This window comes from Arabidopsis thaliana, chromosome 5 (genome assembly GCF_000001735.4).
Source record: "Arabidopsis thaliana chromosome 5, partial sequence".
NCBI classification, from domain to species: domain Eukaryota; kingdom Viridiplantae; phylum Streptophyta; class Magnoliopsida; order Brassicales; family Brassicaceae; genus Arabidopsis; species Arabidopsis thaliana.
The window spans coordinates 25,560,470-25,581,634 of NC_003076.8; the positions used below are offsets into that span (position 1 = coordinate 25,560,470).

General features: G+C 38.5%; 7 protein-coding genes across 12 annotated transcripts; 3 read left to right on the forward strand and 4 right to left on the reverse strand.

Annotated features, from left to right (window-relative positions):
- Positions 1 to 600: 600 nt before the first annotated feature.
- Positions 601 to 2,847, reverse strand: PP7 (serine/threonine phosphatase 7). Of its 3 annotated transcripts, none has more exons than NM_180928.2 (6): positions 2,690 to 2,847; positions 2,044 to 2,444; positions 1,471 to 1,965; positions 1,236 to 1,382; positions 1,053 to 1,160; positions 601 to 962 (listed from the first exon to the last, which is right to left on the reverse strand). In NM_180928.2, the coding sequence occupies exons 2-6, from the start codon at positions 2,437 to 2,439 to the stop codon at positions 867 to 869; spliced, it is 1,242 nt and encodes a 413-aa protein (NP_851259.1). In that variant the 5' UTR covers positions 2,440 to 2,444; positions 2,690 to 2,847; the 3' UTR covers positions 601 to 866. The 3 variants fall into 3 exon arrangements, with proteins under 3 accessions (NP_851259.1, NP_851258.2, NP_568979.1); NM_180927.4 differs by having other exon boundaries at positions 2,044 to 2,455; NM_125782.3 differs by having other exon boundaries at positions 703 to 962; positions 1,236 to 1,965; positions 2,690 to 2,805.
- A 407-nt stretch (positions 2,848 to 3,254) lies between these two features.
- VPS20.1 (SNF7 family protein) lies at positions 3,255 to 5,029 on the forward strand. 2 transcript variants are annotated; one of them, NM_001203681.1, is made up of 6 exons: positions 3,255 to 3,522; positions 3,756 to 3,908; positions 4,003 to 4,155; positions 4,290 to 4,445; positions 4,527 to 4,668; positions 4,764 to 4,965. In NM_001203681.1, exons 1-6 carry the CDS (start codon positions 3,421 to 3,423, stop codon positions 4,787 to 4,789), a joined length of 732 nt encoding a protein of 243 aa, NP_001190610.1. In that variant the 5' UTR covers positions 3,255 to 3,420; the 3' UTR covers positions 4,790 to 4,965. The 2 variants fall into 2 exon arrangements, with proteins under 2 accessions (NP_001190610.1, NP_568980.1); NM_125783.4 differs by having other exon boundaries at positions 3,264 to 3,522; positions 4,362 to 4,445; positions 4,764 to 5,029.
- HDH (histidinol dehydrogenase) lies at positions 4,962 to 7,737 on the reverse strand. 2 transcript variants are annotated; one of them, NM_125784.3, is made up of 12 exons: positions 7,560 to 7,737; positions 7,267 to 7,376; positions 7,132 to 7,184; positions 6,976 to 7,048; positions 6,776 to 6,877; positions 6,602 to 6,703; positions 6,434 to 6,505; positions 6,280 to 6,342; positions 6,083 to 6,184; positions 5,885 to 5,995; positions 5,585 to 5,755; positions 4,962 to 5,496 (listed from the first exon to the last, which is right to left on the reverse strand). In NM_125784.3, the coding sequence occupies exons 1-12, from the start codon at positions 7,633 to 7,635 to the stop codon at positions 5,131 to 5,133; spliced, it is 1,401 nt and encodes a 466-aa protein (NP_568981.2). In that variant the 5' UTR covers positions 7,636 to 7,737; the 3' UTR covers positions 4,962 to 5,130. The 2 variants fall into 2 exon arrangements, with proteins under 2 accessions (NP_568981.2, NP_851260.1); NM_180929.4 differs by having other exon boundaries at positions 7,267 to 7,581.
- A 437-nt stretch (positions 7,738 to 8,174) lies between these two features.
- AT5G63900 (Acyl-CoA N-acyltransferase with RING/FYVE/PHD-type zinc finger domain-containing protein) lies at positions 8,175 to 9,933 on the forward strand. Its single transcript, NM_125785.2, has one exon. The coding sequence runs from the start codon at positions 8,229 to 8,231 to the stop codon at positions 9,900 to 9,902; it is 1,674 nt and encodes a 557-aa protein (NP_201195.1). The 5' UTR covers positions 8,175 to 8,228; the 3' UTR covers positions 9,903 to 9,933.
- A 390-nt stretch (positions 9,934 to 10,323) lies between these two features.
- AT5G63905 (uncharacterized protein) lies at positions 10,324 to 11,230 on the reverse strand. Of its 2 annotated transcripts, NM_125786.3 has the most exons (3): positions 10,925 to 11,230; positions 10,687 to 10,792; positions 10,324 to 10,600 (listed from the first exon to the last, which is right to left on the reverse strand). In NM_125786.3, exons 1-3 carry the CDS (start codon positions 11,032 to 11,034, stop codon positions 10,586 to 10,588), a joined length of 231 nt encoding a protein of 76 aa, NP_568982.1. In that variant the 5' UTR covers positions 11,035 to 11,230; the 3' UTR covers positions 10,324 to 10,585. The 2 variants fall into 2 exon arrangements, with proteins under 2 accessions (NP_568982.1, NP_001330298.1); NM_001345614.1 differs by having other exon boundaries at positions 10,371 to 10,792; positions 10,925 to 11,117.
- A 79-nt stretch (positions 11,231 to 11,309) lies between these two features.
- Positions 11,310 to 13,709, reverse strand: FCLY (farnesylcysteine lyase). Its single transcript, NM_125787.5, has 5 exons — positions 13,075 to 13,709; positions 12,703 to 12,876; positions 12,198 to 12,557; positions 11,930 to 12,105; positions 11,310 to 11,842 (listed from the first exon to the last, which is right to left on the reverse strand). Exons 1-5 carry the CDS (start codon positions 13,606 to 13,608, stop codon positions 11,584 to 11,586), a joined length of 1,503 nt encoding a protein of 500 aa, NP_201196.1. The 5' UTR covers positions 13,609 to 13,709; the 3' UTR covers positions 11,310 to 11,583.
- A 240-nt stretch (positions 13,710 to 13,949) lies between these two features.
- Positions 13,950 to 20,964, forward strand: TOP3A (topoisomerase 3alpha). The gene is made up of 24 exons (NM_125788.7): positions 13,950 to 14,360; positions 14,608 to 14,786; positions 14,879 to 14,951; positions 15,044 to 15,166; positions 15,272 to 15,393; positions 15,470 to 15,542; positions 15,639 to 15,758; positions 15,947 to 16,030; positions 16,121 to 16,300; positions 16,389 to 16,517; positions 16,710 to 16,784; positions 17,288 to 17,377; positions 17,504 to 17,608; positions 18,181 to 18,215; positions 18,485 to 18,614; positions 18,755 to 18,807; positions 18,885 to 18,984; positions 19,077 to 19,115; positions 19,298 to 19,376; positions 19,504 to 19,575; positions 19,719 to 19,790; positions 19,954 to 20,121; positions 20,278 to 20,398; positions 20,500 to 20,964. The coding sequence occupies exons 1-24, from the start codon at positions 14,064 to 14,066 to the stop codon at positions 20,759 to 20,761; spliced, it is 2,781 nt and encodes a 926-aa protein (NP_201197.1). The 5' UTR covers positions 13,950 to 14,063; the 3' UTR covers positions 20,762 to 20,964.
- The last annotated feature ends 201 nt before the right edge of the window (positions 20,965 to 21,165 follow it).

The window sequence follows — 21,165 nt, forward strand, 5'->3', positions numbered from 1 at the left end:
AATATGGAAGATCATGTGAATATTTAGATGATGAAACTATTTGGCTGAAAAGACAGTTAACTTTAAGCTTTATTACTTGAGATGCCCCGTGACAGACAACGAATGACCTTGGAGAGAATCACACAGATGATGCTAGAGGTAGCTTTAATGTGTTATATTTGCGAATGAAGATGCTTCACGCTCCTGTCGAATTCTTCTCTCTTTAGAGAAAGAACAGACCATTATTAGTTTAGCCCACTCAAGAGAAAAAACCGAAAACAATTGCAATAAATGCTTCAAAGTGCAATAAGGAACCATAAGATAGTTAGCATCAACCTCCACTTCATACTGTCTTTTACAAGAAGACATACATTCATCTGAACAAATTGCTACCAAATTCGGCATTTAATAAGCTGTCTCGTTACTTAGGATTTTCATAACCACACAATTTTTTGTTGGATAAGATTCTAGTAATGTGTCAATATTTCAAAGGAAAACTATAATGCCGACAGACACATAACTTGATCCACAAACTTCCATTGGACTAATCTACTACTCGATTTATCATTCAGTTAAAAGCAATTCTATACAATGAAAGTTACTGCAAGTTTGACCTCTCAAGATTTAGGCTAACCTGACAAAACAGAGCAAAATCTTACAAGATTTAGGTTTAAATAAGACGTGTAGGAACCAAGAAACTAAGAACTACATGAGATTTAAGATGGTTCTTATTTCTTCATCTTCCATACATAACTTAAATGTGAATTCTACAAATGATTTTCTTCATCTCTTTTCTTTACATTTGATTCCATTTTATGTTTGCAAATAATGAGCAATCACAACAACTGTAAAAAACATCAATTCAAGATACTCCTTTTCAGCTTCGGTCAGCTATTTGGTTGTTCGTTATTGGTGTCCATTGCTGACTTATCCATCTCATCATCAGAATCAATGACATTTTCAAAGTCATAATATGGATGCGCCTGCACATTTAAAAACCGATGTCGCTATGTATGTGTATCAAAGAAGTAAAACAACTCGTTGGTTCATTATCAGCATCGTAAGTTAGTTACCTTTGGTCGCGGTTTAACAGCTTCGAAACTATGAAATTGAGGATCCGAGAAATCAGGCGCCTGCAAAATAATATATGCTCCTTTGTTTTTGTACCTCTCTTCTGTTGCCTACACCACACACAAAAATGATTGTTAACGCATATCTTTAGAAAATGCAAATACCAAAGGCGTAAAAATACATACTTGGAATTGCGGATAGTCAGGTGCACTGAAAATAGTGATAAGCTTTCCGGATTCGACATTGTGGTCTATTGTATATCCATTGTCCATTCCACCAAGACCAGTTCTCTTCTCTCTAGCATCTGGACCTTCATGTGATCTGATGATCAACTGCACCAATAAGTGTAAAACATTTGATCCAATCATCCATATCAGTATTTGGGAAGCAAACAAGCATCAATATCTACTTTGGTGTCACCTTCAGTTCATATTTCTTCAAAAAATCCTCTGTACAATCGGGACCCCAAAGAAGACCAATGCCTCTCTGTTCATTTGGTGAAAGGCCCGGAGTCATTGAAGGATCAGACCATAAAACGTCTCCTGGTATCAAGTTTGAACCTTCCCAAGGAGGATCAAGAACTGATCTTCGAGCTTGCATCAACTCATCTAAGGTACCGAGTTTCATTGAGCTCGGCTCAGGTTCCAGAAGAACTACCCGACGGTTCTTTTTCCCCCTTGTTGTTCGCTTAGGCAAGACTGGGCTGCGGAAAAGCCCTCCATGTGCTGTATAAACACGTCCAGAAATTATGGAAGCCAAAGGAAGACCTTCAAAGCAACCCAAACATTTCCGGTACACATGTTTTCCCTTGTCTCCGTATTTTGTAAGCACTTCCTTCTCGAAACCATACATAGATGTACAATACTTTGACTCATGATTACCACGGAGTAGGTAGACTCTGTCCGGCATCAAAACCTAAACAACCAAAAAGATATGTGCTTTAAGAATACTAAGACTTGAGCCAATAGTAAAACAGCTTAGTAAAGAGTTTACCTTCCAGGACAAGAGAACAAGGAAGGTTTCAAGTCCCCAAGCACCGCGATCCACATAGTCTCCGTTGAAAACATAACACCGGTTTTGACAAGGAAAGCCAGTATCTTTCAATAGGAAAAGAAGGTCATGAAGCTGACCATGAATGTCACCAACCACAACAACGTTGGATACAGAGTCAAGATCATCGATATGAACGCAGTTACGTTCTTTGTGGAGGATTTTATGAGCGGTGAGGACGAGGGAATCAAAGACGTTGACAGGCAATAGTGAAGGTAACTGGGAAGGAGGTAGATTCCATGAAGACCATTCGAAACACGACATAAGCCCATGTACCCAGTCGTTAGTGAGAGCTCCCCCATCTGGCCATGTAATGGGAGATGGTGGAACAGTTTCCATTAAAACTGTAAAAACACTAATCTATAATCAATTCCAGAGTATGAACATGTGAAACAAGAGTATCAAGCAATCGAAACATAGACAAAGTTTTCAAATTTCAGCGATCAAAGCCACCAGAACATAAAATCGAATCTGTATATATTCATTCGTACATCTTTAAACTCAAGAGAAGAGCAAAAAGTACAAAATCGAATCATGGGAAATCGAAATCCATATCACAAAGAATAATTCGGAACAGAGTGAGACTCACCGGCTAAGAGTGGAGACAATTTACAAAATTCCAAAGCTTGGATCTTGGACCTAGCTAAGCTAGCTTACTTTGCTTTCTCTCTGCTTTCAGTCCCGACACCGTCGTCGACGAGATTTAGGATCTGTCTGGCTTTGGATCCATTTACTCAAACGACGTCGGTTAACCAGCTAAAAGGATTCAAATCAAATTCATGATTCCAAACCGGCCGGTTTAATAAACGAACAAACCTTTTTTGTCGTGACGCTGCAATAGCGTTTTGCAATCACGCGCTATCGAAAACGCGAGTTCGAGATTTTGTTAAAGGTGGCCAACCGGTTTGTTCTGGTTTTGATATAAACTTGAACAAAATTGGGAGACCGAATTATACATTGGTCTATTCGGTTACTTATCGATTTCAGCTTGATTTTGTTTACGGTACTATCCAAGGAATTTTTGTTTGGTTTCGATTTTTTTATTTTTCAGTGTGGATGAAATCAAACCGACTAAAATCGGTTCGATATCGATTTTTACATTTTTTCGGTCCGGTTCATGCTTTTCCTCTATTTTGAGATATTTGTACTGAAAAGCAGAAAGAGAGAAGAAACACAAAAATTGGACTTTGGTTTGAAATTGGCGACATTTTTGGGAAATCTAGAGACTAATAATCAATTTCGTCAAAAGATCAAATCTTGCTAAATTTTCTTCTGCTCGTTTGATTTTCCGAATCGTTGGTTTCGATAAGTGAAGAAAAGATGGGGAATTTGTTCGTGAAGAAACCACAGATCACGGAGGTTGATCGAGCGATTCTCTCTCTCAAAACCCAAAGACGCAAGCTTGGTCAATATCAGCAGAAGGTTTTTTATTCTCTCTTCTTATATCTTAATTTTCTTTTGTTACAATTTCTTTTGGAACCCAGATCATATAGTTTTGATTCATCCAAAATCCTAATTGGAGATTGGATTTGATTCGTTTCACAATATGTGTCTTATGATTGTTAGTAGTGTGATGGAAAAGAAAGACTCAAGCTTTTGAGTTCTTTGGCTCATCTCTTTGTTAACCGATCTTCTCATTTTTTTTGCTAATTTAGCTTGAGAAAGTAATTGAAGCGGAAAAGCAAGCTGCAAGAGACTTAATCCGTGAAAAGCGAAAGGACAGAGCTTTGTTAGCATTGAGGAAGAAACGAACTCAAGAAGAGTTATTGAAGCAAGTGGATCAATGGGTCATCAATGTTGAACAACAAGTAAATCCTTCTCCTTGTGTGTATGTTTTGTATCCGGCATCGTCTCTTTTGATGCATAATTATGGCTTTCTCAAACTTTCATGTGAACTCGCAGTTAACAGATATTGAACTTACGAGCAAACAAAAGGCAGTGTTTGAGAGCTTAAAGCAGGGTAATAGTGCTATTAAGGCCATTCAAAGCGAATTGGACCTTGATGATGTTCAAAAACTAATGGATGATACTGCTGATGCTAAAGCTTATCAAGATGTGAGTCAAAATACTTTCGGGTTTCGTATCATTTGTTTATGATTCATTATTACGTTATCCGCTTTGTCAGAATGTAAATATCTTCTTATTTGATCACTGCTTTGTGTGGCACAGTTTGTTCTGAGCTCGTCTAGTGTGAAAACCTCTATAATCTTTTTTGTCGAGCTTTTGTGTTTGATGACTCTATTTACATTTCCGAATGTCAGGAGCTGAACGCTATATTGGGAGAGAAACTATCAGCAGAGGATGAGGAAGATATATTAGCAGAATTTGACAACCTAGAAAGTCAGGTATGGGTTTACAAAATAAATTTGTGTATTATTATCTTTACTAGATAAAGAGACTAATGTTGATGTGTGTTTTGCTTAAAGCTTATTGTTGATGAGATGCCTGAAGTGCCTACAAAGGAGTCTGAAGAATCTGAGAAGCTGGATCTTCCGGATGTGCCAACAAAAACTCCTGTCGCTTCCAATGCGGAAATCACACCAGCTGAGTCCGCCACAAAAACAAAAGGTTTTTCCTTTCGTCTTCTTCTTCTTTTCCTTGTTAGAATTGCAAGAACTAAACTCAAGACATGTTTTATTTGGTCTGTTACTTTCGTGTTGCAGTTCTCGAAGAACCTTTGCCGGCTTGAGCTAGAAGAAACTGATCAGCAATACGATTTTATCATTCTTTTACCAGTTTTTTCTTTGGTGCTCTCTGAAGTTTTCTGTATAATCTTTGAAGTCGCTGTCATTTGTAAAGAACAAGATATATTTGGAATCCCATTGTGTTTCGGGAAAGTTAGCACAATTAACTTACTCTTTGGTTCAAACATACGGAAGGATTTAGATTTAAAGAATGAAAAACAAGATTATGGTAAGAGTTTTCCAACATCTCTTATTTTATTGTTATTCCATCTCAGGAAACCAAATATGTTCATACAATACAAAAAGAATTTTTGCCTCTTTTGTCTGAATATAAATCTCAATTGGATTATGCAAGCTGTTTGGCTTCGATATCCTTGAGTCTGAGAGTAACGGCTCTCTTGTGTGCATCTAAACCTTCGATTTCAGCCATAGTTGCTACATAAGGGCCGAGGTTTCTCAGACCTTCCTCTGTCAAAGATTGTACAGTCATGAACTTTAGGAAAGAGTCGAGAGAGACGCCACTGTACATTCTTGCATATCCATATGTTGGAAGAACGTGGTTTGTCCCGCTCGCATAATCCCCAACACTCTCTGGAGTCCATGGTCCTATGAAAACCGAGCCTGCGTTCTCAATCAGTCCCTCCCATTTCTCAGCGTCTTTGACATTGATGATCAAATGTTCGGGTGCATATAGATTTGAGAAAGATATTGCCTGGAGAATTAAAGAACAAACAGTGATGATGTTACAGATGTTGTTTTGAGATAGTAACAGTAAAGGTGAACCGTAAAGAGATGGGTACCTCAATCATATCTCGAGCAAACACTGTGAAACTGTGACTTAGTGCTTTTGAAGCAAACTCTCCTCTAGGAAGGCTTTTGCACTGCTTGGCAATTTCTTCTTCGATGGCGTTGAGATCTACACTATCGCCCACAACTACAAGAACAACTTGACTATCTGGACCATGCTCCGCCTGCAGAGAAACCAAAAAAAGAAATGTACAAGTTAGCCGCTCTCTGTAGGTCTGAATTAAACAAATAAGGCAGACACAAACTCATCCCGATATGTTATGTTGAAAATTGCAACTTTTTCATGGAAATACCTGAGAAAGTAAGTCTGCTGCAATGTAAACTGGACTAGCATGTTCGTCAGCAATAACTAGGACTTCTGAAGGACCAGCAGGCATATCGATTGAGACCATTGCCTCGCTGTTCTGCAGTAAGGGAAAAAGCAGGTTAAAGAGTAGTCTAGAGACTCCAAACAAGTTAGGACAAAAGTAATTGATGAACGATATCTATACTTGAAGAATCATCTTAGCAGCTGTGACATACTGGTTCCCAGGACCAAAAATCTTCTCAACCTTTGGACAAGAATCTGTCCCCCAGGCCATGGCAGCTATAGCCTGCAAAACAAAATCGAAATGTCTACAATCTTAGAGAGAAAAAATACAATCACCAGCATGAAAACATAAGCGAAAAAAAACTAACACAGACACACCTGCGCTCCACCAGCTTTGAGTATGTGAGTAACACCAGCCCTCTTGGCGCAATACAGAACCTCCTGAAACAAGATTAAAACATAAGCTCAGCAGTAAGATAAATGTAAGTACTATCGGATATTCCCAGGGAAAAAAGACAGCTCGGAGTACTACCTTACAAATGCTTCCATCCTTACTTGGTGGAGTTGCAAGAACAACTGTTTTACATCCAGCAATTTGAGCAGGCTGAGAGAGAAGTATAGGGTAAGGAAAAAGAAGACAAGATTATTACAAAATTACAAGAGAAATGAACAAGCAAAAGTATAAAACATGAGAACTTACAATAGCAAGCATCAAAGCCGTTGATGGCAAAACAGCTGTTCCACCAGGCACATAAAGACCTACAGAGCCAATAGATCTTGACACCCTTTTACATCTGACACCCTAACAAAGTTCACGACTAAAGATTAGTGTGAAGAAGACTTAAGAACGTAATGTGTAACTAAATTGACTTACTTTCATATTCTCAACGCTTTTCTCAGTTGACTTTTGGGCTAAGTGAAACGCATATATGTTGTCATACGCAACATCAAACGCTTCTTTGACATTGGAATCGAGCTGAATACAAAAGGCATTGACACAGAGAAAGGAAATTAATTTAACATACAAATGAAAAAGAATTCAAAACATTTATATACAAAAGTTAAATCAACTACCTCAGGAACAGAAAGCTCAGACATATCTTCCACAACTTTATTCAGCTGGACTTTGTCAAATCTTTCAGTGTATCTGAAACAAAATATAATCCTCATTTCCATCTCTTCTAGGGAATAAGAGTAGTGAAAATGAAAGACAGAGAATAAGTCACTTACTCTTTGACAGCATTATCCCCATTGCTACGAACAGCATCGATAATCGGGTTCACCTGATAGTAAAATATGACCGAGCTTAATAAGAGAAGTGGGAAAATGGTCAACGAAGAAGAAGAAGAAGAGTTTGAAAGTTACAGTGGCGAAAATAGAAGAGAAGTCAATGCGAGGGCGTGACTTCAAACTATCAACTTGGGAAGAACTAAGTTCAGATAATCTATAAGACTTCATAGAGCAACAAACGTATCCTGTAAAACGCAATTGGTCAACAAATTCGTTCATCTATCTCACAACTTGCTTAATTAAACCAAAAATTGAATCTTTTCATTGAATTTCAAGTCAATTAGCTAAGATTAACTGAAATTTGAAAAATCCACATCAATTCTCAGGCGATAAAGAACAAAACAGAGAGTGAAAGAAAAGAGAGTGACCTTTCCGAGGAGCGTGAGTTGAAATCGAGATACGTGGGGACGAGAGAAGCGAAAGACGAGACAGATTGAGGGACATCTAGTTTCGATTCACCGGATTCCTCAAATCAGGACAGTGTTCGTTCGTTTGAGTTTGAGTGTCGCCGGCGACAGAGTCTAAAGTCGGCGATTGTTTTGTCTTAACGATAATAAAGGCCTTAAAACGTACAAGGTTTACAAAACCAATTAAGGCCCGTAAAGCCCATTCATCTGCACCGCTAAAAAAATAATTGGGCCTTTACTGAAGCATATTCTAATTTTCTTATATATTAATATTTTCGCCATATTTAACACTACTAACAAGAAATTATGGGCCTAATTCTATATTTTTCCACAAGAATGGGCCTTTCTGTATAAAGATTTTTCGAAAACGTTTATGAGCCAAAGGCCCACGTACTTCTTAATGTATAGGAATTAACATTCTAATCAAATTTCTATTTTTCCAGATACTTTCGCATCACGTTTTCCATTTTTTTAATTTAATATTTGGAAAAAATATTCAACAGATTTAAAACTGATAAAATCTTTATAAGATTTGTTCCCTTTGTTTAAGGGAAAATTTCCTTATTTTTCTCGAACCTTATATGTGCCTAAAACCCTAGTCGATAAGCGAGAGTCGTGTTTCCTTGAAGAATGAATTCGTGTGATATTGTTCCGATGGAAGCAGAGCTAAGTCCAGGAGCCATCGAAGAGTGGCTTTCGACGGTAAAGCATGGAAAGATGACGGAGAACGGAAAACGACGATCGGATTTGTCCATCAAGGTGAAGAGACATCTCTCGGCTCTTGGTTGGGTAATCTCTTACTATAACAAAAGGAACAAGAAAGAGCAGCGTTATAAGTCTCCCAAGGGAAAGTGGTTCTACTCTTTAGCTAAGGCTTGTATGAGTTGTGTCGACCAAGACTCTCAACAGCAACTACAAATTGTTCCCAAATATGACTTGTCTTGCCTTCCAAGCAATATTGCCTCAGAGTCTAGTTCTGATGTTTCGAATCAAAAACAGAAGAAAAGTAAGAAAAGGGGTAGGGTCGAGGATTTGGATGTCAAAAGCACAGCTCCGGAAAAAGATAATCATCCGTCTGCTGATTTGATCAAAATCGTTCCAAATTTTGATGTAGCAAAACAACAACAACAGAAGAAGATAATAATGAATAGAGAGGGTTCTGATACGGCTGTGTTTAATGGGGACCAAGAGAAGATCAGAATCGGTCTCAATGTTGATGTAATACATGAGCAACAGAAGAAGAGAAGGAAGATGGCGAGTGAAGAGATAAGGAGGCCGAAGATGGTGAAATCTCTGAAGAAGGTATTACAAGTGATGGAAAAGAAGCAGCAGAAGAACAAGCATGAAAAAGAGTCTCTAAGATTCTGTAGAAAAGATTGTAGTCCGGACATGAACTGTGATGTGTGTTGTGTTTGTCACTGGGGTGGAGATTTGCTTCTTTGTGATGGTTGTCCTTCAGCGTTTCACCATGCTTGCCTCGGTTTGTCTAGTCTTCCCGAGGAAGACCTCTGGTTCTGTCCTTGTTGCTGCTGCGATATCTGTGGATCAATGGAATCACCCGCGAACAGCAAGTTGATGGCTTGTGAGCAGTGCCAGAGAAGGTTCCATCTCACGTGTTTGAAAGAAGACTCTTGCATTGTTTCGAGTAGAGGCTGGTTCTGTAGTAGTCAATGCAACAGAGTCTTTTCCGCGCTTGAGAATCTCCTAGGAAGTAAAATTGCAGTAGGCAACGACGGTGATTTGGTCTGGACATTGATGAGAGCTCCGAACGAAGGTGAACACTATGATGATGAACAAATCTCCAAGCTAGAATCTGCTGTCGAGATACTTCACCAAGGGTTTGAGCCTACCAATGATGTTTTCTCTGGGAGAGACCTTGTTGAGGAACTGATATACAGGAAAGACAGAACTGGAGTGGGCCGCGGGTTTTACACAGTCTTGATCGAGAGAAAGAACGAGCCTATCACGGTGGCAGCAGTGAGAGTTGACAAAGATGTAGTCGAGATCCCTTTGGTGGCGACATTGTCTAGTTACAGAAGAAGTGGGATGTGCAGAGTGCTGATGGATGAGTTGGAGAAGCAAATGTCTCAGATGGGAGTTTGTAGACTGGTCTTACCGGCTGCAAAAGAGGTTGTGACCACTTGGACTGAGCGGTTTGGGTTCTCTGTAATGAACAGTTCGGAGCGGCTGGAGCTTGTGAAACATGGAATGCTTGATTTTGTTGGTACCATCATGTGCCATAAGTTTCTTCAGAAGGAAAGAGCAGAAAATGATTCTGCAGAAGAGTCAAGTCTCACAGAATAACAAGTCTCCTGGTTTTTGTCATGTAATATTGATTGATCTTAAATATTGGGGAGAAAATGTGTAGTAAACAACTCTTGATGTCCATATATAATTGGTACATCTTTGTTTGTCTTTAAATGGGTGAGTCTGCTTTAATTGAATGTGAGTTATATCAAATCAAATAATTGGATTCATTTTCTCTACTGTTTATAGGATTTGTATATGAAATCTTTAGAGAAACCAAGACAATGCACTAACTCGATGATGCTGAAACTCTACTCACACTTGCTCAATCTGAGGTATCAATTTCCTTTCTATCTGTCACTGTCAGACACTAAAAACACAAAGACCCACCATTGAACTAAAAAACATTGCCATAAATCAGACATGCATAAATGAATCTTAGGCTCATGCCGCAGAAACTAAAGCTATCAGCTCATTTGATTCTAACATCGCTCTAAACAACTTATTTATTGGATACAGTGAATAGTAAGTCCAGAGCTCACAGTAAAACAGAGAGATGATCTTAACATTGTACTCTGTTATTTCTTTTTTGTTTTACAAAAGTCAAAAGATAATCAGATGAATAAGGAAGAAAATAAGCTTCAATTCACATAACCAAAGTATTGCAAACATTGAAGAACACACAATTTACAAAGAACCAAATCGCACAAATTGATTCCTTTTGAAACCAGGACTCATCACTACGTCATTTGCCACTGCAATTCATAGCAAAGATAAAGCTGAATAAGCAAACTTTTAACTTGATGATGATACATAAATTGAGGAAAGTAGTTTTAAAAACCTTAAGAACAGGCTCTCCTTTGTTAGTATTTGCAGATTGTTTAGCCATTTGTTGTAATTGAGCTTGTGCAGCTCTTCCAGCTGCAGACTTATCAAACTGCTCTTTCCTGCGTTACCAAACCAAAAATTAACATCCATATATCTACAATTTCAAAGTTTAGGATTTCAAAGGAATTTAAGATTCTAAAACCCTGAAGGATCAATTTTTCAATAGAGGCGAAGAGAAAAGAGATAAAAACCGTCGCTGGGCAGCTTCGGCGGCTTTGGCACGAGCTTCGGCGGAGGCTTGTCTCTCTTCTTCCTTACGCTGTTCCTTTTGGGTTCCGTCGAAGCAACTGAAACAACCCATCTACGATCAGATTGATTTGATCTCTTCTTCGCTTCTGATTTGAAGTTTACCGAAGAAGAAAGAAGACGCGTCTTCTGCAGAATAATTTAGCTCTTTTTGGGGATTCTTATTTTATATTAAAATCTTTTACATTAATGATTTATTTATTAACCCGATTAATCAACAAAAGCTAATTAGAAAATTTGCTTTATCATTTATGCACTACTAAATAAAGTTTTTTATTTATTTATATAAAATGCTATTGAATCAACAACTTTGCTGTTGTTTACGTAGTAAAATCTAATATTGAATCAACTTATGTAGCTGTTTATGTCTCTGTCTTGGTACTAAAAGATTCTTAACTTTCTCTGTTTTTGTTTTTGTATGCTAATGCCAATGGTCTGATTCAAGAACTCGAAAAAGATTAAAAAAAAGAAGAAGCTTAGGTTACGAGGAACAAACACAATCAGTAACTCAAAACTGTTTTATGTGTCTATATACATAAACATCATATTCTTCTTCAAAACACACACAGCCAATAGTCCTTGTTTATGTGGGGACCAAAGTTGTTTATGAGTCTGAGTGCAGACCAGAACTACAGCTTCTTTTGTCCGAGGAAGATAATGATTCCTTTGTCATGAATCTGGAAATTATGAGTCTGGCAATGTTCTCACCAGCCACTGCACTTGTCTCCATTGTGCTTGCCGCGTTTTCAAAAGCATTCACATAGTACAAGTGATGGTCATCTAATATGAATGGTGCGAAAACTTCAGGCGCGTGGTACTTTGGGTATGCACCCCAGTCTATTCGAACGGTTTCGGTTCTCCTACTGTTTAAGAAAGAAGAGAAATTGAACCAGTTTTAATGAAACTGAACAGATGTGCTTCAAATCTGACAGAGATTGTGTTGTAACTACCTGAAGAGCTCATCAAGCAACGAATCTGATGCAGGTTGTCGCGTAAAAATCTTGTATGTCATATCTGTTTTACTATATTTCCTTAGAATTGAGATGCATGAGAATGGAATTAGAGGATCTTCAAGGGTTCCCACCAAAGCTGGAACATCTGAAAGCGATTTCATCCCAAAGTATCCCTTTTCATAGAGAAAACATGATCACACATTAGTTACGAGTCAGAATCATGATCAGGATAACGTTAAAACTACAGACAGTGATTGATACTTACTGGGTTTAAAAGCCCCCTCACAAATGTCGTGTGCGTGTGTTGTAGTTCTCTCTTAGGAATTGAGATCGTGGGTGAGAACTGAATATCCACTTCGTCTAATGGTGTGGCAACTACTGTGACATCACACTTGTAGCTGTTTCCTTTAGTGGATTTAAGCTCGTAATGGTTTTCGAGATATGAAATGGATTCAATTTTCTCGTTCAGGTGTAACGTAACATCTGAATGATTAATGAGCTTTGCAGCCATCTGCCAGTTTCCACCTTCAACAGACCATAATCCTCCACCTGAACCCGCCAAAGAGACAGCACCTGCCAACCCACTGATGAGTACACTCTGTCCATAGTTTATCCTTGTAATAACCTGGAGAAACACAATAAACACACTCAAAATTGTAATAGGATGATAATTGGCAAAAGTTGTTAAGGAGAAGAGTTATATGTTGAACCATATAAGCAAAGAAGAGATTAAAATGGCCTTTGAAGGACAGTATTGTAAGAAAGATTACCGTAACCAGCTCGTTGACTAACAAAGGAGAAAGCTGAGCTTCAGATAATTTCTCCTGTAGAGTGAGCTTTGTGAGATTGTACAAGCCTGACCATTTAAGCATCCCTTCAACATTGTCGAAGATAGGTCTTGACTCTAAGCTTTCATAGTACTTCAAGAAATTATCAACTGTATTCTACGAACATAAAAAATCAACATCAGTCAACATACAAAAGGATCCACACACACACACAAACACAAACCTAGATGCAAAATCAAGTTACGAAAACATCCTCATTGCTAGCTAACAAATTAAAATCACTTTACAACAACAAACTCATTGTTCAACAATTGATAGCCAATTCTGAAATCAAAAGGTTCTACATTTAAATACCTCAATGAAGCTGCTCATTCTCAGCAGTGATAACCCATAACGTAAGAACAAGTAGAGATCATTCACCCAAGAGACGATCGTATCCAAAAACGGAAATTTGGTACCGGAACCGAATGTCTTGACGACAAATCTCTTCCCATCCCAGATTCCAATCGCTGAAGATTCTTCAATCGGCGTCGGTAATCGAACCGTCAGATTGAACCTTTCGACGAAATCCTTAACGTGGTAGTTCTTCGGATGGAGAATCGAACCGCCGGCTTCGAAAGTATCACCGGCGACAGTGACGGTCCTCATGCGTCCACCGACTATCTCGTGACGCTCAAACATCAGGATCTTGGCTTGATTTAAGCCGGTGGAAACAGAGTAGTTACGGAGGAAGTGAGCTACGGATGAGCCTCCGATCCCACTCCCGACGATACATACGGTCGCTGGAGAATCATCCTCGACGCCGCCGGTGGAATCGCCGGAGCAAGGTAGAAGAACCGGCGATAGTAGAGCGAACAGAAGGGAGATTGCTATCGGGAAATCTTTCATTTTAGTCAACGAGTTGACTTTATCGCTCTCTCTCTCGATTGTAAATTATCAATGAGGCCTTCTTGGGCCCTTATCCTATCGGACTAACTCTATAGTGCATAAAGGAAAAATATTATTTTGTTTTATTTATTTATTTTGCAAGTGTTCTAAAGAAATTGAATTAATCTCATTAAGCTCAAGATCTATATTCTATACGATTTAAACATACTTATCATATAGTCATATATCATAAGAAGCTAACCGGATCCGAGTCCGGTTTTGATTCAATTTCAATTGTGAGATCAACTTTAACCGAATTATTGAAGCCCATTAAAGGCACAAATTTCCACAACTGTTCGGTCAGTGTCTCAGTGACACCACCAATAGTAGCTAGGCTATATCATAAGAGCGGGAAAATTCGCCTACTGAAAACAAAAAAACGTAATTACTAACCGTTAGGGTTTTCTTTACCGGCGATGTCGCGACGAGGCGGTGGCCCCGTGACAGTGTTGAACGTGGCGGAGAAGCCGTCCGTGGCGAAGTCAGTGGCGGGGATTCTATCCCGTGGAACTTTCCGGACTCGGGAGGGTAGGTCTCGGTACAACAAAATCTTCGAGTTCGATTACGCCATCAATGGGCAGCCGTGTCGTATGCTAATGACCTCCGTCATCGGCCACCTGATGGAGCTTGAGTTCGCCGATCGTTACCGCAAATGGCACTCCTGCGACCCGGCAGATCTGTACCAAGCTCCGGTCATGAAACACGTTCCCGAGGTAATTCTATTGTATGTGTGTGCACGCCTAATTGATTTAATGTCCCATTGTACTTGTATGCTTTTGTATAGTTCTGGGTTGTTGATTTAGTCATTGCTTCTCTAACTAGGAATTGTTGATTGGGTCTGATTTGTTTTGGTAATTGCAACTGTATAAAACGGGACTAGGATCTTTGATTCGCCTTTATAATGAAGTTGGGGTTTTCTGACTTGCAAGTTTTATTTAATTCTGGTGTTGAGTGAATTAGGACAAAAAGGATATTAAGAAGACATTGGAGGAGGAGGCAAGGAAAAGCGACTGGCTTGTGCTGTGGCTTGATTGTGATAGGGAAGGTGAAAACATTGCATTTGAAGTTGTAGATGTTTGCAGAGCTGTCAAGCATAATCTTTTTATACGCAGGGCTCATTTCTCTGCGTTAATTGACAGGTAGAGATTGCTTTACACGTTATTCCTCATATATCTTCTACTAAGCACTCTATTTCAAACGATTGAACTGATTCCAATGATGTAATTGCTAGGGATATTCATGAAGCAGTTCAGAATCTTAGAGATCCTAATCAATTGTTTGCTGAGGCTGTAGATGCTAGACAAGTGAGTTTCTCCTGAAATCCCTCTTCTGTTTATGTGTTAGCAGTATTTCCTACCGAATTTGTATTAGCTAATGTTTTTTTCGAAAACTTTAGGAAATAGACCTACGCATTGGTGCTTCTTTCACTAGATTTCAGACTATGCTGCTGAGAGATAGGTTTGCTATTGACTCTACGGGTGAGGAGAGGAGTCGTGTTATAAGTTATGGTCCGTGTCAGGTAATGTGAAACCAGTATCGATAAGTTTCAGAACAATCTGTCCCATTTTACATATCAGAGCCAGTTAATGTAGCTAGATTTGATATTTCTCTGCTTCAACTGAAGTTTCCTACACTTGGCTTTATTGTCGAGCGATACTGGGAGATCCAGGCACATGAACCAGAAGAGTTTTGGACAATCAACTGTTCTCACCAATCAGAAGAAGGCCTTGCCACCTTTAATTGGATGTACGATTTTCAACTGCCTTCCTTATTGTTGTTCCCAATCTTCTTGAAAGTTACATTGATATAATTTCTATTGCAGGCGTGGTCATCTCTTCGATTATGCTTCAGCTGTCATATTATATGAGATGTGCGTTGAGGAACCTACTGCCACTGTGAGTAAAAAAGAAACATCTTATCAGACGGAATTATATCATCTGACACTCCATCTCTAGTTAACATTGTGTATTTACTTTATAATCTCCATCCAGGTAATGAATGTCCCACATCCAAGGGAACGATTCAAGTATCCTCCTTATCCTTTGAACACGATTGAACTTGAAAAACGTGCTTCAAGATATTTCCGTCTGAGTTCAGAGCACACCATGAAGGTCTGAATGAGTATTTAGATTGGTTAAGATACTTTCTATGATTCTTTGGCCTATTAGGATTGCATGTTCAACATAATCTAAATTCTGTTCTCTCTTGGTAGAGTTTTATGCTGTCGTATAGGCTGATATGTCTTTGAATTACAATTACATCTCTCTTTTGTTAAATGACATCAAAAATGTCTGGACAGGTGGCAGAAGAATTATATCAGGCTGGTTTCATCAGCTATCCTCGTACGGAGACCGATTCTTTTTCGAGCAGGACAGATTTACGTGTAAGTAACTTTTTTCTCATGAGCCAGTAAGGTTAGTTTGGACTTTATCATTTCCTTTGATAGTCTCTTAGGATCTCTAGTTGTGTGTAGGCTATGGTGGAGGAACAAACAAGACATCCTGCATGGGGATCATATGCACAAAGATTATTAGAACCTGAGGGGGGCCTCTGGAGAAACCCTGCTAATGGTGGTCATGATGACAAGGCTCACCCACCCATTCACCCAACAAAGTTTTCTAGCGGAGAGTCTAACTGGAGCAGAGATCACCTTGTAAGTATGGCTGTCAGTTTGGTTTAACATACCCGAGCATAGGTATATGTTTCTACGTTGGAGCCAACATTCTTTTCCACTATTTCAGAATGTATATGAGCTAGTTGTCCGCCATTACCTAGCATGTGTTTCCCAGCCAGCAGTTGCTGCTGAAACTACAGTCGAGATTGATATCGCTGGTGAGCGCTTTTCTGCATCTGGGAGAGCAATATTAGCCGTAAGACTCTTCACTCTCTACTTTTTTGTCGTAATTTCTGTGGAATAAAATGTGAAACTACTTTGATTGATTAGATGTTTCCTGTTTTGGTAGTATAAAATGTAAAGCTGCTCTTTGTTGCAAGCATATATATTGCTTACTTTCCCTTCAATAAATAATTTGATACTGACCTAATTTTCTTTGTGTGACTAGAAAAATTACCTTGAGGTGTACCGCTTTGAATCATGGGGTGGTTCAGTGATTCCCGTGTATGAAAAAGGGCAGCAGGTTGTTTATTTCTATATCTCAGCTAATCCTCTTTTGAATAAACTACTTTGTCCTTGCTTATAAGTTACATTACTTAACTACTAAACTATAATGCAATTGAACGGCATAACTTTGCATTGTAGTTTCTAGTTCAAAAACTGGTGTCATGATTATTATTAAAGTGGCCCAAACAAATAGTAATTGCTACAAATTTGGAGAACCAAACACAGTTTGCTTTATCTGTATGGACGAGGCTGCTTGTTTATTGGCATAAAACTGTGCCCAGGGAGCTGGCTTTCTAGTCAAATCCTGACAGTCTTATATGTTTAAATCTACTGGACTCTTCCTGAGACATAATGGGGCTTATTTAAGTGGCTTACATTTTTTCCCCAAACAGGAGCCTGTCTAACTGCTAAAATTTCTGATTCACATTCACTTCTTGGATTTGTTCTGTAATACCGTACTGCTTAGTTCTTACAGCAGGGACAATCAATGACATTTCTGAATTTCTTGGTAATGTGCAGTTTATCCCAACAACTTTGACTCTCGATGCAGCTGTAACAAGGCCACCACCACTATTGTGTGAAGCTGACTTACTGAGTTGTATGGACAAGGTTTTTAAAATTTTCTTGTTTCCCCTTCCTTTCGTGGTGGTGTTTGCATACTCTTGTTCACCTACCCCTACTTATCATCCGATTATGTTTGTAACTCTTTATTATCCTACCTTTTGTGAATGTTAGGCAGGCATTGGCACCGATGCGACAATGCACGACCACATAAAGAAACTCCTTGATCGGGGTTATGCAACAAAGGATGCTAATACACGGTTTTCTCCAACCAACCTGGTAGCTGATATGATACATAAGCTTTATGAATTTTTCCCTTTGTCTTTTTTTTATTTCTATACTCTGTATATTTATTTTAATCTTTAGAGTGTAGAATTATGGCAGCATGAAGATTAGGGTTACAACTGCTTTTGGGCGTTAATAACGCCTACACGTTAGAATCAGGAACTGCTTGTGACCATATATAAGTTTGTTTACTAGACCAACATCATACCTGTAGCTTCCCAGGATCTTTCATTAGCTATAAGGTTGCATAACATAACATAATGATTATCCTTGGAAAATATACTTTTATCTCAAACTTCAGCCTAGACATATATTGGTTACGTTTTCTGGTCTCTAGACTATAAAAACATCTTTATGAACTTTATCTGGTTATAGCAAAACTGTGTATCTATATATAGTGGTAGTATTGTCTGAACTCTTAAGTGTATAAAACATCTAAATTAACTTTATTAACTGGAGTTATAGCAAGACTACTCTCCCTGGGATAATTTGATATATATGTTCTTAGCCCTTATATGTCTGTTCAGCGTTTCTGAAGTTAGCTTACTGTACTGATTTCATTTCAGGGTGAGGCGCTTGTGATGGGATATGATGACATGGGGTATGTATAAGACTGCATGTGATGTACTACAAATTTTCCTTACGTTTCAAAAAACTTAGAGCCTCCTTCATATATCATTATATATTTGTGGCTTTCAATCATATTTCCCTTCTAATCAGAGTAAACTGATTAAAGAATTTATATTTTTATGTTAAGAGCCTATCTATTTGGAGAGACCTCATTTGTATCAAGCCCCTTTTGAAGAGCCCTCTAAGACTTTGATGTCTGTCAGTCTTCTTGTTGCCAATCTTTTGACGTTTTTCTCTCAGGTATGAACTTTGGAAACCAAATCTCAGAGCCCTTATGGAACATGATATGAATGAAGTTAGCGTTGGCAGGAAGACCAAAGCTGAAGTTCTTGAAACATGTTTGCAGCAAATGAAAGCTTGTTTCTTAGATGTGAGTCAGCTGTTTTTTATTAGACTTTTTGTCTTCTCTCTGTGGCCAAATCTGTTATTGCTGAAGGTGCTGCTAACACAGTAGGCTGGAACTGAATGCCGTGTTTTTCTAATTGTCATTCACAAATTTAATTCTCGCAGGCAAGAGTAAAAAAATCAAAGCTCCTAGAAGCAATGACAATTTTCTTTGAAAGGTAGTCTCGTTACTTTGTTCAGTACTGTGTAGCTGAAGTCTATTTCTTCGTAATATAATATGATACTGCATGTGCAGATCTAATAACACTGATGAGAGTGAAAGTCAGACAGCTGGTGAAGTTGTCCGACGATGCAATCTCTGCAATGAATCAGATATGGCACTCAGGAAGAACCGGGTATCATATATTCTGTCTGAACAAAATTTTCTCTGTTCTCCCTATTGTTAATGGGAACCACAGGTTAAACGTTCTATTCCCTTTCTTTGCAGGATGGCAATTTCATGGTTGGGTGCATGAATTATCCTCAGGTCAGAATTTCACCGCTCTTTACATACCATATATATTGTTGGAAATTTAAACTTTTTGCTCTCTGTATTGTAACCTTATTTCTGAAGATTATGATCTAATCATTTGACATTTCAGTATTTCTTCGTTTATGCTTCCTTGCTTACATCTATTATATTAATTTCACACATTTTCCTTTCTCTAGTGTCGGAATGCAGTCTGGCTTCCTGGACCGACATTGGAAGCATCTGTCACTACTAATGTTTGTCAATCCTGTGGTCCAGGTATAGCCACAGATTCTCCAGTATAACAGTGAATTGAATTTCAAAAACTAAATTACACTTGGATGACACAGCGTGTACATGTGTCTTTCTGTCTTTATTATTAAATGGTGCCTTTCTCTTTCTGTAGGCCCGGTCTACAAGATACTTTTCAAGTTCCGTCAAATTGGAATTCCACCAGGCTTTGATGTTAATCACTTAGGTAAAAAAAATTGCAGCCAATTTGTTTTCTTGTTTACCAGGCTTTGATTTTTTTACCAGGCTTTGATTTTAATGTCATCACAGCCACCGTGCCAATTTCATCGTGACTTCTTCTAATATGTCCTATGGTAATGTTGTGATCAGGTTGCGTGGGTGGCTGTGATGACATTCTTAAACAGTTGATAGACATCTGTGGAACTGGATCCCGTTCTCAAGGTTAGTGCTTTGTTGTTACGCAATACATATACCTTTGTATTAGACATCATACAATCTTTCTTTCATCATCTTCTGTCCTAAATGAGAATGCAAGAACTTTAGTATAGTGTCTTGCGAATAGAGAACATTTAGGCTAAAAAGAATCAATGATTTGTTCTTGCAGCAAGGAGAACTCCAGGTACTGCACCGTCAAACAATATCCAAGGAAGCAACACAAGACAGAGTAATGTCTGCATACATTGTCAGCAACGAGGACATGCTTCCACGAATTGTCCCTCACGGGTTCCAGCATCTCGAAATTCTCGTCCTACTGCAACAAATCCGAGAAACGGTACTGATCCTTGTATAATAGTTTAGCAAACAAAGATCATCGATTAGCTTTTGCTAGTATGTACTATATACTAGTCAAAATTCAAGCAAATTGTCCAGACCAAGTCTTCCTTATTGACATGTAATTTATATTCTAGTATTGTTGGTTATAATGCAGATGAAAGTACAGTATCATGTAACACTTGTGGATCACAATGTGTTCTTCGTACAGCCAACACAGAAGCTAACAGGGGAAGACAATTCTTCTCATGTCCAACACAAGGCTGCAGTTTCTTTGCGTAAGAGTCTGGTTTTACCCCAATTTCTTCGCATAATCCATTTTTTTTTCCTTTTACATCACTCAACACATCAGTTTTTTGTTTGCACTGCTTGTAAACAGATGGGAAGATAGCATAAACAACAGTAGTGGGAATGCAACAACAGGGTCTAATAGCGGCGGGAGCGGTAGACGTGGCAGCCGTGGTCGTGGCCGTGGAGGTAGAGGCGGCCAAAGCAGTGGAGGACGACGCGGCTCTGGAACAAGCTTTGTCTCTGCAACTGGAGAGCCAGTGAGTGGTATAAGGTGCTTCTCATGTGGCGATCCTTCACATTTTGCTAACGCTTGTCCTAATCGTAATAACTCTAACGGTAACTATTTCTAAGTCTACTTACTACGAACTTTGACTATGTATGTAGCATGATTAATTAGTGCTACTAACTTAATTTGGGTTTTTGTATTTTATTTTATTTTATTTTATGACCACTTTTTCTCTGGAATTCATCCTAATTTGCGTAGATCACTGTTAGCTGGATATTTTAAATATAATATTTCACGTGCTATTCTGAATCACTGAATAGTTTCCACCTATTTTATTTATAAATCTTGAATAGTCGTTTTTAATTTTTAGTTATGTTCTTAGTGAGCTAATGTGGATCCATATTTCATCATTTTTTTTGTATTGTCTCATAATTCATAATTCATACATCAACTATATCACTATGTATATGCCATTGATCTTGAGTCTAGACATGGTCAAGTAATAGATATTAACAAAATGCTTAAGCT